We start from the raw sequence: 19944 nt of genomic DNA on the forward strand, positions 1-19944 counted from the left end.
GGCCGTTCTGTCCCAGATACGCAAAGGGTAGGAGCACCCCATCATGTACATCAGCCGAAAGCTGATACCTAGAGGAAAAAAGTACTCTATTGTTGAGAAAGAGTGTCTAGCGATGAAGTGGGCGCTAGACACTCTCAAGTATTACCTGTTAGGTACCCACTTCACCCTGGTCACAGACCATACTCCTCTGGTCTGGATGGCCAGGGGAAAGGACACAAACTATCGGGTCACCAGGTAGTTCTTGTCCCTTCTCTTTTTCTGTTGTGCACAGGTCAGGGGCGAAGCATGGAAACGCGGATGCCCTTTTGAGAAGGGAGACATGCGTAGCACTGAAGACAGTCCCCTCTCTGACAGAGCTAAGGGGGGAGGGGTGGCCTACAGCAGGTCAGCCACCAGGAGGAGACTTGTAGAGGCCTGGTGTCAGGCTGAGTATACATCATGAGGCGATGGCTCCATCTGCTGGACGTGCCAGCTCTCAACGGGCTTTCCGGCCAGAACTAATTGGGGCTGATTGGGAGTTTGTGAGTAATCAAGGGCTGATTGCTTACCAGTTGTGCAAGTCCCATAAAGCTGCCAGAAGGGCAGCAAACAGGGGAGAGAGTGTGGGAAGAAAGGACTCCTGTATAGTTGGGGACGGTTGCAGAGGTAACAGGAGTGAGTTCAGTTTTTGATCCCCACAGGATACAGCAAGACCCGGAGCCAAGAAGACGGTATCCCGGAGAGGGTCTCATGGGGGAGACCTATTCTTTTCTTTTTGAACTATAATTTTTATAAACCCCTTTGAAACTGAGCTAAACCTACTCTGTCTGTGTCTGAACTGTGTAAACATTTTGACCCAACTCCCTGGTCTGACACACTATGCATAGTCACTTTACCCATACCTACATGAACAGTGCCTTCGGAAAGTATTCAGACACCTTGACTTTTTCTACATTTTGTGATGTTACAGCCTTATTCTAAAATGTATTAAATACATAAATAATCCCCAGCAATCTACACACAATACTTCATAATGACAAAGTGAAAACAGGTTTTTAGATCTTTTTGCTGATTTATTAAAAACTAAAAACAGAAATACCTTATTTACTTAAGTATTCAAACCCTTTGCTATGAGACTCAAAATGCATTTGATATTATAGATTTATGTCACCAATCATTTGACATTTTAGAGATGATAAAGACTTCATAATAATGTCTAATCCAGCTTTACAGTAGGAAAGCAGCTGCTTCAAGTTACCATGACTACTCCTTAGGTATAATGGTTGAAGTGTTGACAAGACAGCACTGTTCCGTATGGCAACCCAGCATGGTGCCTGACCCAAGCATATTTTTCATTTCATACACAATTTAAACTGAATCCAATTTATTGCATGATTTACCATTACAGAGCCATGACTGACAGTATGCCACTAATTGTCAGAGCCTGTTGCAGTTTACTTTTTAAGTCTAGATTTACTTTACATAATCAGATCTTTTGTATTTCACTGAAACTTAAATGGTTGTGGTGATTTTAAGTGATATAACTTTCAAACATCTCATCAGCAATCTATAATGACAAAGGTCAATTGTCCTCATTATTTATTGTACAGTCGTGGCCAAAAGTTTTGAGAATGCCAAAAATATTAATTTCCACAAAGTTTGCTGCTTCAGTGACTTTAGATATTTTTGTCAGATGTTACTATGGAATACTGAAGTATAATTACAAACATTTCATAAGTGTCAAAGGCATTTATTGACAATTACATGAAGAGAGTCAATATTTGCAGTGTTAACCCTTCTTTTTCAAGACCTCATCCTGACTGATGGCAGCCCATTCTTGAATAATCAATGCTTTGAGTTTGTCAGAATTGTTTGGTTTTTGTTTGTCCACCTGCCTCTTGAGGATTGACCACAAGTTCTCAATGGGATTAAGGTCTGGGGAGTTTCCTGGCCATGGACCCAAAATATCGATGTTTTGTTCCCCGAGCCACTCAGTTATCACTTTTGCCTTATGGCAAGGTGCTCCATTATGCTGGAAAAGGCATTGTTCATCACCAAACTGTTCCTGGATGGCTGAGAGAAGTTGCTCTTGGAGGATGTGTCGGTACCATTCTTTATTCATGGCTGTGCTCTTAGGCAAAATTGTGAGTGAGCCCACTCCCTTGGCTGAGTATCAACCCCACACATGAATGGTCTCAGGATGCTTTACTGTTGGCATGACACAGGACTGATGGTAGAGCTCACCTTGTCTTCTCCGGACAAGCTTTTTTCCGGATGCCCCAAACAATCGGAAAGGGGATTCATCAGAGAAAATGACTTTACCCCAATCCTCAGCAGTCCAATCCCTGTACCTTTTGCAGAATATCAGTCTGACCCTGATGTTTTTCCTGGAGAGAAGTGGCTTCTTTGGTGCCCTTCTTGACACCAGGCCATCCTCCAAAAGTCTTTGCCTCACTGTGCGTGCAGATGCACTCGCACCTGCCTGCTGCCATTCCTGAGCAAGCTCTGTACTGGTGGTGCCCCAATCCCACAACTGAATCAACTTTAGGAGACAGTCCTGGCGCTTGCTGGACTTTCTTGGGCGCCCAGAAGCCTTCTTTACAACAATTTAACCGCTCTTCTTGAAGTTCTTGATGATCTGATAAATGGTTGATTTAGTTGCAATCTTACTGGCAAATCTTACTGGTAAAGCCCTTTTTGTGCAAAGCAATGATGATGGCGCGTGTTTCCTTGCAGGTAACCATGGTTGACAGAGGAAGAACAATGATTCCAAGCACCACCCTCCTTTTGAAGCTTCCAGTCTGTTATTTGAACTCAATCAGCATGACAGAGTGATCTCCAGCCTTGTCCTCATCAACACTCACACCTGTGTTCATGAGAGAATCACTGACATGATGTCAGCTGGTGGAAAAGTTTATGGGGGATTCAGTTCATTTGCATGGCAAAGAGGGACTTTGCAATTAATTGCAATTCATCTGATCACTCTTCATAACATTCTGGAGTAAATGCAAATTGCCATCATACAAACTGAGGCAGCAGCCTTTGTGAAAATTAATATTTTTGTCATTCTCAAAACTTTTGGCCACGACTGTACTACTGTTGTTTCAGCTGTGTCTGAAACAAAACAAAAATCTAATAAAAATAATAATATAAATTATAATATCTCAGTAAAATCTACTGTAAAAACTAAAAATCACTGAAGAGGACACGGTACCGTACAAACAAATCGATACAAATTAGTCCACAATGTTCCCTCAGTTAAAACAGCAGATATAATACCTGGGTACCACTATAATTTTGGGTGTTGACTGTTGACAGGTAAGGGCTGGAGGTGACATAAGACAGAAAGAAGAGAGAAAGAAGAATCAAAGGGAACTCTGCAGGACAACATTTGTTGTCAGACACCTAAGTGAAATATATAATTCACAGTATAGTCGCCCCTCTATACACAGAATCACAATGTTTGAAGTTACAAGTAAATGCCAGAGCAATGAATAGAGTGCCAAGCCAATCATATGCAAGGACCTTTTCATACATTCACAGAGTGGGTGGAGTCCCTTTCACCTGATCCTCTACTATAAACATTTTAGTTTCTTAGCATACACTCTAATACAGAGGAATCCTAATCCTAATTCCTCTGTATTAGAGTGGGAGGACCAAATCAAATCTTATTGGTCACATACGCATGGTTAGTAGATGTTAATGTGAGTGTAGCGAAATGCTTGTGCTTCTAGTTCCGACAGTGCAGTAATATATACCAAGTAATCTAGCAAATTCACAACAACTACCTTATACACACAATGTAAGGGGATGGAATAAGAATATGTACATATCAATATATGGATGAGATATGGCCATGCGGCATAGGCAAGGTGGTTTAAACTACAGTATATACATATGAGATGAGTAATATAGGATAAGTAAACATTATTAAAGTGGCTTTATTTAAAGTGACTAGTGATACCTTTATTAAATCCATTTATTAAAAAGTGGCCAGTGATTTGAGTCTGTATGTTGGCAGCAGCCTCTCTATGTTAGTGATGTCTGTTTAACAGTCTGATGGCTTTGAGATAGAAGCTGTTTTTTAGTCTCTCGGTCCCAGCTTTGATGCAGCTGTACTTACCTCGCCTTCTGGATGATAGCCGGGTGAACAGGCAGTGGCTCGGGTGGTTCTTGTCCTTGATGATCTTTTTGACTTCCTGTGACATCGGGGGCTGTAGGTGTCCTGGAGGGCAGGTAGTTTGCCCCCGGTGATGCGTTGTGCAGACCACACTACCTTCTGGAGAGCCTTGTGGTTGAGGGCGGTGCAGTTGCCGTACCAGGTGGTGATACAGCCCAACAGGATGCTCTCGATTGCGCATCTTTAACATTTTGTGAGAGTTTTCGGTAACAAGCCAAATTTCTTCAGTCTGTTGCGCCTTCTTCACCACTCTGTCTGTGTGGGTGGACCATTTCAGTTTATCCGTGATGTGTACGCTGATGAACATAAAACTTTCCACCTTCTCCACTACTGTCCCATTGATGTGGATGGGGGGGTGCTCCCTCTGCTGTTTCCTGAAGTTCACGATCATCTCCTTTGTTTTGTTGACGTTGAGAGGTTATTTTCCTGACACCACACTCTGAGGGCCCTCACCTCCTCCCTGTAGGCTGTCTCGTTGTTGTTGGTAATCAAGCCCACCACTGTAGTGTCGTCTGCAAACTTGATGATTGAGTTGGAGGCGTGCATGGCCAGCCACGCAGTCATGGGTGAACAGGGAGAACAGGAGAGGGCTGAGAAAGCACCCTTGTGGGGCCCCAGTGTTAAGGATCAGCGGGGTGGAGATGTTATTTCCTACCTTCACCACCTGGGGGCGGCCTGTCAGAAAGTCCAGGAACCAGTTGCACAGGGCGGGGTTGAGACGCAGGGTCTCAAGCTTAATGATGAGTTTGGAGGGTACTTTGGTGTTGAATGCTGAGCTGTAGTCAATGAACAGCATTCTTACATAGGTATTCCTCTTGTCAAGATGGGATAGGGTCCTCACCTGGACCATACCTGGAACATATCCCAGTTCACGTGATCGAAGAAATCTTGAAGCATAGAATCCGAATGGTCAAACAGCGTTGGATAGAGATAAGCCTGGGCGCTTCCTGTTTTAGTTTCTGCCTATAGGAGAGGAGCAACAAGATGGAGTCATGGTCAGATTTGCCGAAGGGAGGGTGGGGGAGGGCCTTGTATGCATCGTGGAAATTAGAGAAGCAGTGGTCCAGTGTTTTGCTCGAGCAGGTACATCAATCAATGTGCTGGTAGAATTTAGGCAGCCGTGTTATCAAATTAGCTTTGTTAAAATCCCCAGATACAACAAATGCAGCCTCGGGATATATGGTTTCCAGTTTACATAGAGTCCTGTGAAATTCTTTCAGGTCCGTCTTTCAGGGCCACTAGGAGCGCCGCTACTAGGTGAGCATTTTCTTGTTTGCGTATGGCCTTATACAGCTGGTTCAGTGCGGTCTTCCTTCCAGCATCGGTTTGTGGTGGTAAATAGACGGCTACGAATAATATATCTTGTTAGATAGTGTGGTCTACAGCTTATCATAAGATACTCTACCTCAGGCAAGCAATATCTCGAGACTTCTTTAATATTAGACATCGCACACCAGCTGTTATTGACAAATTGACACACACCCCCACCCCTCGTCATACCAGACATAGCTTCTCTGTCCTGCCGATGCATGGAAATTCACGCCAGTTCTATATCATCTGTCGTCATTCAGCCACGACTTGGTGAAACATAAGATATTAGTTTTTAATGCCCCGTTGGTAGGATAGTCTTGATTGTATATTATACATATTGTTTTCCAACGATTGCATGTTGGTGTAACGGATGTGAAACAGCTAGCTTAGTTAGCGGTGGTGTGCGCTAAATAGCGTTTCAATCGGTTACGTCACTTGCTCTGAGACCTTGAAGTAGTAGTTCCCCTTGCTCTGTGGAGCGATGGAGCGAAGGGTAACGATGCTTCGTGGGTGACTGTTGTTGATGTGTGCAGAGGGTCCCTGGTTCGCGCCCGGGTATGGGCGAGGGGACGGTCTAAAGTTATACTGTTACATTGGCCAATAGAATGGATGGTAGTGGAGGTTTACTCACTCGCCTACGAATTCTCAGAAGGCAGCCTGACCTCGGCCCCCCTTTCTCCATCTTTTCTTCACGCAAATGACGGGGATTTGGGCTCATTCCCGAGAATGCAGTATATCCTTCACGTCGGACGCGTTAAAGATAACATCTTTGTCCAGTTCGAGGTGAGTAATCGCTGTTCTGATGTCCAGAAGTTATTTTTGGTCATAAGAGACCGTAGCAGCAACATTATGTACAAAATTAGTTATAAACAATGTGAAAAAACAAACAAATTAGCAAAGTTGGTTTGGAGCTCGTAAAACGGCAGCCTTCCCCTCCAGTGTCATTCTTAATAGCCAAAAAGCACATGGAATAGGATATTTAAAGCCACATTTCAAACCACCTTCATAGGTGGTTTAAAGTCGGATACAATCCTGATTCCTGGCCATGCAACTCCTGTCTGAATGGTCAAATCTGATTTATTTGCCCTAAAGTTGTTTTAAGACTGTAATTTGGCATATCTTGTTGCTTGCTAACTTCTCTGATGACAGTTGACAAGAACATGTGGTAGCTAACTAGCTTGTTAATTGTTTACAAACAAATTAGTGAATGTGCTAGAAAACTAAACAGCCACCTAGCTAGCTAGTTGACTCTGTGGCTAGACAAAAATGACTTGTTTTGAAAGTTGGATCATCTTATCCTTTGAGGTTTTAAAAGTGTTCTTACACTATGATTTTGAACATTCAAAACAACTGTGAAACATCCATTGTTGTCACCTTAGCTTGCTTACATAACTTCTGAGTGTTAGGAAGCACCACCACCAAATCGGCCTACAACACTGCGCACACACCCGTCATTACTATGACAACTATTGTAGCCATGTCAGCAAATTACTGCTGTCTGAACACACACAAATCCGATTTGGTCATTTGTAACTTGCTGTTTGGACTGTCAGTATTCCAAAACAGATTTGAAAAACAAAACTGATTGAGCATTAAGCCCTGCAATGTGAACAAGGAAAAATATGTTTCCAAATGGGCAAGATTAGAAATGTTTTAGATTAGAAACGTTTATTCAAAAGGATTTGACACAAGAGCACTACAGTGCACATTCTCTTCATGTACACAAACAAGATAATATTTTAGTGGTAATTTTCAAAACTTCACATTTTCATTCCACTGAAATAATTATTTAAATAGTAAAGTTTGAGTGTGTCGCTTCAATATATCTTATGATGAATTACTGTCATATCACACACCCCCAAAGATAATTAACTAGAGACGTCAACATTTAATTAAGTAAACATTTTGTGTGAAAACAGCACATCGAGCCCCATCCATTCGGGCTTCATTATGAACAAACAGAAATACACCGCTGGAGGGTCTCACATACGACTTTTGACCTCCTAGAACCTGACATATCCTGGGTCGTATTCATTAGTGAAAACCATAGCAAAACTTTTTGCAATGTTAACAGTTTACCTAAACCGTTTTACTCAGTGGCATAGTGCAGTTCCTCAAGGTCCAAATTAGCAGTATTATAGCTAATCTCATGCTATTTTACACATTTCGCCATGAGGCCGAGATAAAATGTGCTACACCAGTGGTTTTACTACAGTTTGCACTAATGAATAGAATACAACCGCAGTGGAGGCTGCTGAGAGGAGGACGGCTCACAATATTGTCTGGAATGGAATGGCATCAAACACCTGGAAACCATGCGTTTGATGTATTTGATACCATTACACTCCAGCAATTACTACTAGCCCGCCCTCCCCAATTAAGGTGCCACCAACATCCTGCGAACCCAGGTAAGGCACCAGGAAATAAGTGGCTGGAGAGGATCGGTAATGTAGCTTTGTAAATTGGATTACAAACTAAGGCTACTTATTTAGGGGTTACAGCCATACCCAACAGAACCACCATTCCTACACAACCACTTCAGGTAACTCAGTTCACATTTGAGGCTCAATGTGGATGGTCAATGTGTAGTTTTTCATTACAGGGTAAAAACATGTCAACATAGAAAACAACAAAAACTCTCACAGGTCAACAACACAATTGATCAATCATAAAGGTCAAATAAAAGGTTGACATTTGTTGGTGTACTAGACAAACAGTGACTTCAAATCGGGTTAACACAAACACTTAATTCATTACAATAAATATATTCGCCACAGGTGAGATGATCTGTTTCAATGAAGTGCTTGAGATAGTTGTGTGCTTGACACGATGGCTGGTAAACAACGGTTAGTTAACTTAAAACCTACAAAGGAGGGTCGAGAGTCTCAGAGAAAACGGAGTGTGTAACTTTGATCAAACAAAAGGGAGTAGCATCCAATGACCTGCACAGTACGATATATCGATGGTAGTTACAGCACAGCAATACAGAATTGTCAAGGGCTAGAGGCTAGAATTGTCAACTAGAGGTTGTGTGTGTACATAGTGATACATGGGCCTGTATTCAAAAAGTTACTGCATTGATCTAGGATCAGCTCCCCCCGTCCATATAATCTTATTCATTACCATCTAGAAGGCCACACCTACTCGGAGATGTTTGTGGATATGGGCCCTGATCTTAAACTGGCCCTAGCTAGGCACTTAAGTTCAGAACAATTATATCTCTCATTACACAATTATTGTGGCAGCTCAATATAATACTTCTTGTGTGCGTTTCATGTCAGTGCAAACAATTCTGTGTCTCAACGGCAGAACATGACAGCAAGGCTATAGTGCAATACCAACTACAGAGCACTATTCTCACAGCCATCATGCACATCACACATAGGTGAGTGCAGTGTGCTGATGACAGTGTCAGCGATTCACAGGTCATGGTCTCCTTTCCTACGATAGCTAGCTTCGGCATGTGTTCAACACGGAGGTGAAATAAAGGGCAACAAAGACGAATCTCACAGTATTAAAAATGAAAAGCGTCACATTTGATTTATTTTGGCTGAGATAGGTTCATTTCTCTCAGTTGAGGTATTATTGAAATAAAGGGATTGTTATGTAGTAAAGCTATGTATGGCAGACAGCATGTTGGTTGTATGTTGTTTAAAAATCTATGTGCTCCTTCACAGGCTCTTGCGCTCCTTCACAGATTAGCCCCCTCTCTCAGACAGCATCCCAAATGCCACCCTATTCCTTATGGAGTGCACTACTTTTGACTATAGGCCCTGGTCAAAAGTAGTGCACTATATAGGGAGCCATTTGGGATGCTGACGGACTATCCCTCTCTCCTCTCAGTAGAAACGTTTGCGGCTGTTTTCCTTCCAGCGCCCGTACATTACCACCGCCACCACCCCCAGTACGAAGATACCGATGATGGAGAAGACTATGGTGAAGAAGAGCTGGACTCCACTCATCCCCTCCTCTTGCACCTCCACTGTTATGAAAGACAGACACAATCATGAAATGAAGACATTAAAATCAAATGCATTAATTTAAATAGACAGGCAAAAACAATTATCACACATTTTCTGAAACAAACAATTTCTGCAAAAACGATTAAATGATGCATGCAAGATGTGAAAACCTTGCCATTGTATAATCTTACCTTTATTCAATTGCTCAAAGTTATCAACACTGGGGACAGTGAGCTCTTCCTCCTCCTCTTCCTCCTGAGGACGCTCCACGGTCAGCTGGTACAGCTTCATAGAGATCAGATCATGGTTGTCTTGGAAACGACAGGAAGGGAGAAATGAATACAATTCAACATTCAGAATATTTCCTAATACATTTTTTACATTTCACACTTTATTCAGACAACTGGAAAAGAGAGGGAGACAGGAACAGAGATCACATTAGGAAGGGTGGAGGTGGGGATCGAACCCAGGACTTCAGCATTACTGCTACACCACGGGCTTTCCACCATTCTCCATTCAGAATTGACATAGATCTGATTAGTATGAACTTTTCAGATTCTAAAAATATTTGAGAATAATGCAGATAGTGAAACACAAAGACAGTAAGTATTGTTCTGAGATGTTCAGACAGAAGACCAGACCAGTCCCTGACAGGTCTCCAGTAACAGAGACAGTGCTGTTCTGAGATGTTCAGACAGAAGACCAGACCAGTCCCTGACAGGTCTCCAGTAACAGAGACAGTGCTGTTCTGAGATGTTCAGACCAGTCCCTGACAGGTCTCCAGTAACAGAGACAGTGCTGTTCTGAGATGTTCAGACCAGTCCCTGACAGGTCTCCAGTAACAGAGACAGTGCTGTTCTGAGATTTTGGACTCCAGAGTGCCGCAGCGGTCTAAGGCACTGCATCTCAGTGCTTGAAACATCAATACAGACACACTGGTTCAAATCCAGGCTGTATCACAACTGGCCATGATTGGTAGTCCCATAGGGCGGCGCACAATTGGCTCAGCATTGTCCGGGTTTGGCCAGTGTAGGCCATCATTGTAAATAAGAATTTGTTCTTAACTGACTTGCCTAGTTAAATAATGGTTAAATAAAAAATAGAACAAATAAAAAGATGTTCAGACAGTGGACCAGATCAGTACCTGACAGGTCTCCAGTGACAGAGGAGGCTCCAAAGAAGTAGCCCTGAGGCAGACGCACCCCTGGTAGGTCCAGACAGTCCCGCCACTGCTGTTTGCCATCAACATCAATCTGTATCTGTAGGACATGAGGTCAAACATAGGTCAATATGTTACTAAATGCTAACAGCCACCTTTTAGTTTATTAAATGTGGTGCTGTGTGTTTCTCTCACAGTCAGTCTATTTTTGGTGTATCTGATGAGGAGGAAGGTGTCATGGGGAATGTTGCGCATTAGGGCCGTGCACCCGCCAAGCTCCGTAGACTGGCCATCACGATCGTGCTCATATGCCAGAGTCCCGTTTCCCACCATACCTGACACGTATGGAAACACCCTCTGCAGAGACAAACAGAAGTAGTTGTGATATGCCAGGTGTTTGTCATTCAGTGACCTGAGACACACTTGTTACATCTAAAAAGGCACCCTATCCCCTAATAGGGCTCTGGTCAAAAGTAGTGCACTATATAGGGAATAGGGTGCCATTTCAGACAACCATTGACTAAATGCATGAAGTTCTGCCAGAGTTATATTCTCAGGGAAACAGGAACAACTTCTGACACTCGTCTTTCGACGTACCACATATTGCACAAAATGGATGAGAGTTGAGACATGTCACCCATCAAACAAGTCAGAGACACGTAAATGATGTGATGAGGTTATAAATAAACAAAACATGCAATTCAATTCAGGGGAAAATGACTGGGCTTGGCTGATAGTTTACTGTAGCTACCTGAGTTGAAGGGCTGTACTTCTTCTGTGTGTCCAAGAGGGAAGCAAGGAAACAGGTCGTAGCATAAACACAACACTGTACACCCAAATCAATCACACACAATCAGTGTTTGGGAATAGACAGATCCCCATAATAAATACATGTTGGGCTGTCCACCTGAGTGAGTGAGTGAGTGAGTGAGTGAGTGAGTGAGTGAGTGTAGGCTATTTGATCTAAGTAGGGGGATTGGGCAGAGGGGGGGATTGGAGTACCTCATGGTTATTATTTTCATTGGGGTAGGTGTCCAAAAATACTCCAAGGCCGGTGAAGAGGTTCATGTTTCCAAACACAGGACCTGCAAGTGTTAAACACCAGCAGTCAACACTTTAGGGAGGCAATTCTGACAGCGTTGTAATGTTAACAACACTAGAGACTTGAAGCTTTTAACCTTGGTGTGCGTCCAAAATGGCACCCTATATTACCTATATGGGGCACTACTTTTGAACAGTAGAGCACTATATAGGGGACAGGGTGTCCTTTGGGAAACCCTGGTTTGTGTGTTAGACAGTGCAAGCGCAGTACCTGTCTGCATGCGTTCTTTGGTATACCACAGAGCCATTCCATCTCCATTCAGGTTCTTCTTCCCCTGGCCATGGATCTTAAAGTGCACCTGCAGCTCCCAGTCCCTCAGGTAACAAGGCTGTGGTAGGAGACCATACAGGCAGACATAGACAGTACAGTGAATGAGGAAAAGCAGGTTGTGGCACGGCATGTTACCTGAGTGCTCTCTGTCATAATATGTTCAAATGCTATGTCCTATTTAGAGTAGTACATGTAGTCAGAAAGAATAGGCCTAATTTATGCTTGTGTTACTACAAATGAGGGGAAGTGATTGCCGTAATTTGTGGCGTGTCTGCTAAGCCTATAGGTTGCACAGACTACAGACTATGATGTTAGAGTTCTTAACAATACAGCGATGTAAGAGTCTTGGGTTGTTCAAGGATAAGCAGTAGTGTGCTGGTGGGTGCTTGTATCTACTTGGGGATGGAGAGAGCTTAACTCACAATGCGGCTCCAAACTGCTCCTTGTCTGCTCTGCAAGTCAGGGGTCAGTCGCACATGCTCAGTGGTGATTATGGCATTGCCCATCAGGTCCCAATGGGAGGAACTGGAGGAGCCCACCCCTACCCAAACAAACACAATCAATCCCTATGCATAACTTGATATAGGCATCTTTGTCCAGTGGTCTCACCATTGTATCACAGCAATGTGAGAATATTGTAGCTCACCTTTGAGAACAAATCACAATCTTTGTCCTTTATATATACAGTACCAGTCAAAAGTTTGGACACACCTACTCATTCAAGGGTTTTTCTTTATTTTTTTACTATTTTCTACATTGTGGAATAATAGTGAATACATCAAAACTATAAAAGAACACATATGGAATATAGTAGTAACCTAAAAAAGTGTTAAATCAAAATATATTTTATATATATTTGAGATTCTTCAAAGTAGCCACCCTTTGCCTTGATGACAGCTTTGCACATATTTTTTCAATATATTTGTCTTTATTATTTTCCCTTAACCCTACCCACCCCTCTTAATTGGAGTAAACTAATGGACAACAACACTTAGGTTCCTACTTCAAGCTTATACATACTATTTACATTTTACGGACCCAATGCACTTTACAACAGTTAACTTTCGTTTGTTTTTAATTCAGCTACCATCAAGCTACCATCAACCCCTCCCATCCAGCTTGATTTCTACATTGCCATATATTTTTAACTGTGCGGTTTCACAAAAATTCCAAATATACATTTCTCAGACACAGCATATTTTACATTTGTCATCTTGTTGTTTTAAATCTCACCCTTCAGAGCCACTCAAACCTTCTCATCTATCCCCCAACACCATCAATTTATTTATATTTGCCATATATTTTTCAACACTGCTGTGATGTTTCACAAAAGTTCTGAACCTTTCTATTCTAAATGTTTCTACAGATTATATTCCTCTTTAATTTACAATAATACTTTTAGCAAAAATGTTTTTGATCGACTGAGTGACTTTTTAAATCACAGTGTAGTGCTATCTGCAAAGTTAGCTCCAGGTAAATGTTGCACTTCAACGGAACTTTGTCCTTTTTAGAGGGATCAATGCAGAAGCTACATTGGTAAAATACCTAGTTTGCTACCCATAATGTCATCAGTAAATGGTTGTTTATTGTGGGGATACACCTTGGAGAACACAATTCTCTACACATTTACATAACTACACCGTATTATTTTACTATCAATAATCTACCACCTTCCCGTATTGGGAATCACTGCACAATAAATTGCAATCCAATGAAGGTGGCACTTGTTAGCTAGGTGGGTTAACACTATACTGCCAATACCCATATCGCAACATTAGAGACAATAGAGAATGCTAGCTATACAGTAAGTACTTTCTGATTAACTCAATACTGGTTTCGTAGAAGACAAATGTCAATATTTGTATACGTTGTCTGGAAATCAAAAGATAAAATCATTCTGAAACCAAAACAGGTCGCAGCAATGAAGAACGCGAAGGGGGAGAGATTTTCGACACAACACCGGCAAAAGACAGCCCAACGTTACCTTGGTATGGTTTGGTAAGCGAGTGCTCCCTTTTTAAAAAGTCATCCATTTCGTAGCCATCGTCTGCCAGACACTGACACGTTAAAATAAGGACAATGGTAAACAGACATGTTAATTTATGATTGTTTCGCTGATTAAACATTAAATCAAATATCTGAAAACTGCTCAACCGAAACCAATTAGACTTGCTCATGGTGGCGGCGTCCATTCTTCTTCTTCGGTGGTGTTTATCTGCGGTTGCCATCCAATGTTATGGTGCATTACCGCCACATACTGTACTGGAGTGTGGGCCAGAGACATGAAGAAACGAAATCCGACCTATTTTTTATTTAACCTTTATTTAACTAGGCAAGTCAGTTAAGAACAAATTCCTATTTACAATGATGGCCAAACCCGGGCGACGCTGGGCCAATTGTGTGCCACCCAATCACAGCCGGTGATGCAGCCTGGATCCTGCCAGCGGTTTCTCTTTAAAAAATATATTTGAGACTGTATCTAATGACGTTTTACTCAGCATGCTCTTTAAACTAATTTCCTGTATCCCCTTCTCCCTCATACAGGATCTCAGCCTCTCTCTTTCCCTCTCATACTGCCCACACGGTATCAGTACATGCTCTACTGTCTTTATTTCCTGGCAATAACCACATTTTCCTGTTGGATGCTTTCCAATCACATTTAAAGTCTTATTCATCCGGCTGTGTCCCACCCTTAGTCTTGTGAAAATAGCCTCCTCTCTTCTGTCTCTTCCTGCCGCCCCCTCCTACCCAACTTGACGTACCAGCAACTAGAACCATTCATCGCTGGTTTGACCAATTGAAATGTAAGCTTTAAGATTGTTTTTATCACACGGATTGGGATATGTTCCGGTCAGCCTCAGAGTATAACATTGACCTATACACTGACTCGGTGAGTGAATTTATAAGGAAGTGCACTGGAGAAGTCGTACCCACTGTGACTATTAAAACCTACCCTAACCAGAAACCGCGGATGGATCGTGGCATTCGCGCAAAACTGAAAGCGCGAAACACCGCATTTAACCATGGAAAGAGGTCTGGGAATATGTCTGAAGGCAACCAAACAAGGCAAGGCAATCAAACAAGCGAAATGCCTGTACAGGGACAAAGTGGAGTGGCAGGGTCTACAGGAAATCACGGACTACAAACAGAAAACAAACCACGTCACCAACAACGACGTCACGCTTCCAGACTAACTAAATTGAGGATAATAAAGTGCCACCATTGCGGCCCTCTAACAAGAACGGCGCCCTCCCTCCTTCTCCGTGGCCGACATGAGTAAAACATTTAAACTTGTTAACCCTCGCAAGGCTGCTGTCCCAGACGGCATCTCTAGCCGCGTTCTCAGAGCATGCGCAGACCAGCTGACTGGTGTGTTTACGGACATATTCAATCGCTCCCTATCCCAGTCTGCTGTCCCCACATGCTTCAAGATGACCACCATTGTTCCTGTACCCAAGAAAGCAAAAATAACTGATCTAAATGACTACCGCCCCATAGCACTCACTTCTGTCATCATGAAGTGCTTTGACAGATTAGTCAAAGATCATAGCACCTCCACCTTACCGACCACCCTAGACCCACTTCAGTTTGCGTACCGCCCTAACAGGTCCACAGACAATGCAATTGTCATCACGCTGCACACTGCCCTATCCCATCTGGGCAAGAGGAATACCTATGTGAGAATGCTGTTCATTGTCTACAGCTCAGCATTCAAAACCATAGTACCCTCCAAGCTCATCATCAGCTGGAGGCCATGGGCCTCAACCCCGCCCTGTGTAATTGGGTCCTGGACTTTCTGACGGGCCACCCACAAGGGTGGATGTTCAGCCCTATCCTGGCTCTCCAGAAGGTGGTGCGGTCTGCACAACGAATCACCGGAGGCAAACTACCTTCCCTCCATGACACCTATAGCACCCGATGTCACAGGAAGGCAAAAAATATCATCAAAGACAACAACCACCTGAGCCACTGCCAGTTCACACCGCTATCATCCAGAAGGCGAGGTCAGTACAGGTGCATCAAAGCTGAGACCGACCGACAGACAGAAGAACAGCGGCACCACCACTTTTTACCTCTGCCTTGCTCATTGAAACATCCCCATCCCCACTACTAAGTGCTTGTTTAGTCAGTACATCAGCTGCCTCGTTCCCCTATCTGTGTAAATGGCCACAAAATCCTGATATACAATATCCAGATGTCTATTAAATGAATCAGATGGATCAACCCCCTCCCTATCTTTCCGTAGTCTCTCCAACACTTCGAGATCTTCTACTGGAGGAGGGGGTAGCCATGGTGGGTTCACAGGAATAACTACCGTGGGGCTAAACTCCCTTCCGTAGCGTCCCATCTCCCTCGCCTGGGTATTACCCACCCACCCAAAGCTCATGTTCTGTCCTCTCTCATGTTCCCAGCATATGTGTAGAATCCCTTTCGCAGGATGAGACACCCATGTCCCTGTAGGTTGACCCAACCAAGCCACCCACTTCTTCCCTGTCAAACAGAGCATAACATTTAGCACCTTCTTACACTTTCCCACCACTCTCTAAATGTGTTCTGCCCAGGTCAGCCTAGAGTCAAAGTACACCCCAAGGAACCTGAAGGCCCCCACTGGTGGCAGCCATCTTGCTCCTCCTACTTCAAAAACAAGCCTGTGCACATTTGCCATTGGATTTTTTGTTTTAAGCCCTTCAACCATTGGTTAAATCAACTGCCCAGTATTGTTTTTAAATATGTTTTTATATAATCTGTATGAATCCCAAAAGTCTACTGTAGAGGGCACAAATTGAACATTCAATATAGTCAATTGAGGACAACAGTATAGCTCAGGTGGCAATACTTGATATAAATTTTTTGCATGTAAGTAGCCTACGATTCTTCATAAATTATGCCCATCTCTGGGAATTTCATATAACTATTTTATGAATGCATCATTGATTATCTGTTTCAGGGATAGCAGTCAGGGCATCAGGTTTGAACATTGTAATTTACAGAAAGCAGCTCATGTCTTGGCCTAGCACAGCAGGGAGTCTGAACTTTTGAGTGTGGCATTGAAGTTTATCACAGGCTCCTAAGGGCTCTGATGTCTGACCTCCTTGCTGTCACCCTCTCACTTGCACTATCAGTGCATTTGATTCACAGAAAGCACCATTATTTATATAATCTAGGTTACTATACCAAAGTAAAGTTGTAGAGATGCATTTTATCACAAAATTACTTACATTTGACCATTATTGTTGAAAAAAGTACTGGATTTATTAGGAATGATGGACGGAGTAAGGAATGTATAGGTAAAGTTCCCCAAATGCAGGTCAACCACTATGAGTTAGCACATTCTGATCCATGCGTACAGTACATCTACTCATCCACGTCTCATCTCACAAAGGGTGATAGTGGGTGTGATTAATGACCTTGACTATTGACAACTAATTGGCGCCAGACGTCTTTTTTTGGCAACATCCTAGGAGGAATTAAACTAATGCAATTTACTGTGGGAGATGTTATTGCTCCCCAGAGAGAGGCTGGTCATTGAGTAACAAATTGAGTCGGAAATGAGAACGCCAATATGTAGGTGTTAAGACTTCCACAGATCATAAGGATGCAGCAAGTGACTTTAAATCATCAGTATTTCCCCTATATGTCCCTAGGGAAGATATTGCTTACATTGGAAAAGCTGCTGCTGAACGTCAGTTTATAGCTGAAACCTGAAACACCCCAGTCAGCCAGTCAGTCTGCCACATCCACTTTCCGACACCCACACAACACCATTTGTGCTTTCCATAATCCTAATTCCATAGAAATACATTCGGTATAGGTCTGAGTGTCATAAACCACTGATATACTGTATCGTGTGTGTCCTTTACTCAGCTTTGTGAGTGTGGAGGGAATTCAGAGCACCAGACCATGTTATTTACTGTCTTCTCCTGCTGTGTTGGTCTACTGCTTTATTCATACCAGGTTGCAACTGTTCCCATGGCCGTGGAGGGAGATGGGGGGGATATCGTCATGTGTTGCTGCCTATGAGATAGGAAGGTATTATTTTTAGAAGATCAAGCTTTTATCATGTCATGTTTTTCAGAGTCCCCTGTCACCAGGTTATCTGGTATAGCATACCTTCAGTGGCAGAAATGACCAATATATAGCCTACCACCGTAGGTCTAACAAATCCAGGTTGCGAGTATACGTAGACAAGCTATAATGACATACAATACATTTATTTGGTACAGATTGTCTATTTCTTGTTGTCCCTACAGACTGAATGTAAGTGGTTGGACTAGGCGTAATCAAACGTTCTTGGCCCGTGACAACAGTGATGGATGGACCAGCCTGGAGACATGGGAAACAGTACAGGTCCATGCACACCATTAGCACCTCGTATTACTGCGTCTGATCATTCTTAGTGCATTGCGTTTCCTTTTGACTTCAACCAGCCCATAGAATGGATGCACAGAATCAGTGAATGTAAATGTTCTGAAGAATTTTAAAAACCTGTTCCATCTGTCTGTCTGTCCCATCCATCCTCCATATCTTTACCAGTTGTTCACATATTCTACCATTACTGCCATGTCTCATTGTTGCATGTAGTTAGCTGTAAAGCAGTATATTTTAGTGTAAAGGATGAATTCTATACACAGTTGGAACTCTTTCACTTCAAATCATGCATTGATTTGCGTAACAATTAGAATTTGGCATGTATTGACTTACACGATAGATGATAGGTTCACAGGTGGTTGGTGGCACCTTAATTGGGGCTCGTGGTAATGACTGGAGGGAATCAGTGGAATGGTATCAAATACATCAAACATGGTTTCCAGGTGTTTGATGCCATTCCTTTTGTGCCGCTCTGGCCATTATTATGAGCCGTTCTCCCCTCAGCAACCTCCAATGATAGGTAAAGCTATTTAGATAATCGCAATGTAATTATTTGGTATCAGTTCAGTGTTTTCATTGAAAATATATATTTTCTATGTAAATGTTTTATTTTTTAATCTGATAAAGTGTATTTACAATGATGTTGGATTACTCTGATTATATTTTTTACAAAGGTGTTAACCAGGACAGAGTTAATCCGGAGCATATTCATTGTGCCTTTTCTTCTTCACATCCATTGTGTACCTGATAATGATGAGATAATGAAGAGCCCTTAATGCTTCCTTTGGCAGGACAAGCTTCCTATAATCAATAGCCATTTATCCTGGCAATAACTGTCTTCTTTATCTTCCTGCAGACTGCACACATTAGGAACAGCCAAACACCTATTGAACATAAATATTCTCACTATTCAAATCAAAGGGCCTGAGGGAATATTGTCAAGCCCGTTGCTAGGACAACAGATAGTGTGCATCCCAAATGGCTCCGAAGTCTCTAAAGTGCACTACTTAGTCAAAAGTACGGCTCTATATAAGGAAAATGGTGCCATTTTGGATGCACCCATAGTGTCGGATGGTCTTTCATGTGTTTCTTCTTCCTTAGCTGTTTGTGTTGACAATAAGGAAAGCACATCGTGCTTCACATCATTATTGAAACTATAATTTCCAAACTATTAGGGATTTGTTATCCAGGCACATAAAGTCAATGTTTCCCAGTCACCTCATAAACTGTTGGGAAACACTAAGTCCGTCATAGTATACTCATTGGTCTGCATGGCGTTTACCGGTAACAACTTAGTATACAATATAGTATATTGAAACAACCATAGGCAATCATCTGCCACGAGAGACAGCTGGAATGAGATGTTTTCCTTATTTACAAAGAAAGAATACACACAGTGTTACATGTTCTGATTTATCTCTTTATAAAAATGTTACAGTTGTATACAGTTCCTCAAATTTCTGAAATCAATTCAAATTAGATGCCCTTCATTCAGTTAGCTATTCAACAAAGCAGACATGCTGAACCAAACCATGATGCTGCCACCACCATGTTTGACAGTGGGGATGGTGTGGTCAGGGTGATGAGCTGTGTTGCTTTTACGCCAAACATA

At 42.5% G+C, this 19944-nt stretch overlaps 1 protein-coding gene and 1 long non-coding RNA gene across 3 annotated transcripts; one reads left to right on the forward strand and one right to left on the reverse strand.

The window, feature by feature from the left end:
- Positions 1–7116: 7116 nt before the first annotated feature.
- Positions 7117–14254, reverse strand: LOC109896108 (VIP36-like protein). Of its 2 annotated transcripts, XM_020490364.2 has the most exons (9): positions 13948–14254; positions 12386–12504; positions 11904–12021; positions 11594–11676; positions 11343–11366; positions 10787–10948; positions 10577–10691; positions 9624–9743; positions 7117–9452 (listed from the first exon to the last, which is right to left on the reverse strand). In XM_020490364.2, the coding sequence occupies exons 1-9, from the start codon at positions 14189–14191 to the stop codon at positions 9310–9312; spliced, it is 1128 nt and encodes a 375-aa protein (XP_020345953.2). In that variant the 5' UTR covers positions 14192–14254; the 3' UTR covers positions 7117–9309. The 2 variants fall into 2 exon arrangements, with proteins under 2 accessions (XP_020345953.2, XP_020345954.2); XM_020490365.2 differs by lacking the exon at positions 11343–11366 and having other exon boundaries at positions 7120–9452; positions 13948–14249.
- Positions 13653–19944, forward strand: LOC109896109 (uncharacterized). The gene is made up of 4 exons (XR_002256065.2): positions 13653–13767; positions 13876–13961; positions 17919–17993; positions 18215–19944. It is a non-coding gene; the product is annotated as an uncharacterized LOC109896109 (long non-coding RNA).

This window comes from Oncorhynchus kisutch, linkage group LG8 (genome assembly GCF_002021735.2).
Source record: "Oncorhynchus kisutch isolate 150728-3 linkage group LG8, Okis_V2, whole genome shotgun sequence".
In the NCBI taxonomy this organism is placed as follows: Eukaryota; Metazoa; Chordata; class Actinopteri; order Salmoniformes; family Salmonidae; genus Oncorhynchus; species Oncorhynchus kisutch.

What these genes read in the sequence shown, in the direction of transcription:
- LOC109896108 (XM_020490364.2), bottom strand. Translation starts at nt 14,191, where the DNA reads ATGGCAACCGCAGATAAACACCACCGAAGAAGAAGAATGGACGCCGCC. An exon ending in CAAAGAACGCATGCAGACAG is followed by an intron (nt 11,677 to 11,903) that starts GTACTGCGCTTG and finishes TAACACTTGCAG; the next exon opens with GTCCTGTGTTTGGAAACATG. An exon ending in CTTTGAGCAATTGAATAAAG is followed by an intron (nt 9,453 to 9,623) that starts GTAAGATTATAC and finishes CTTTCATAACAG; the next exon opens with TGGAGGTGCAAGAGGAGGGG.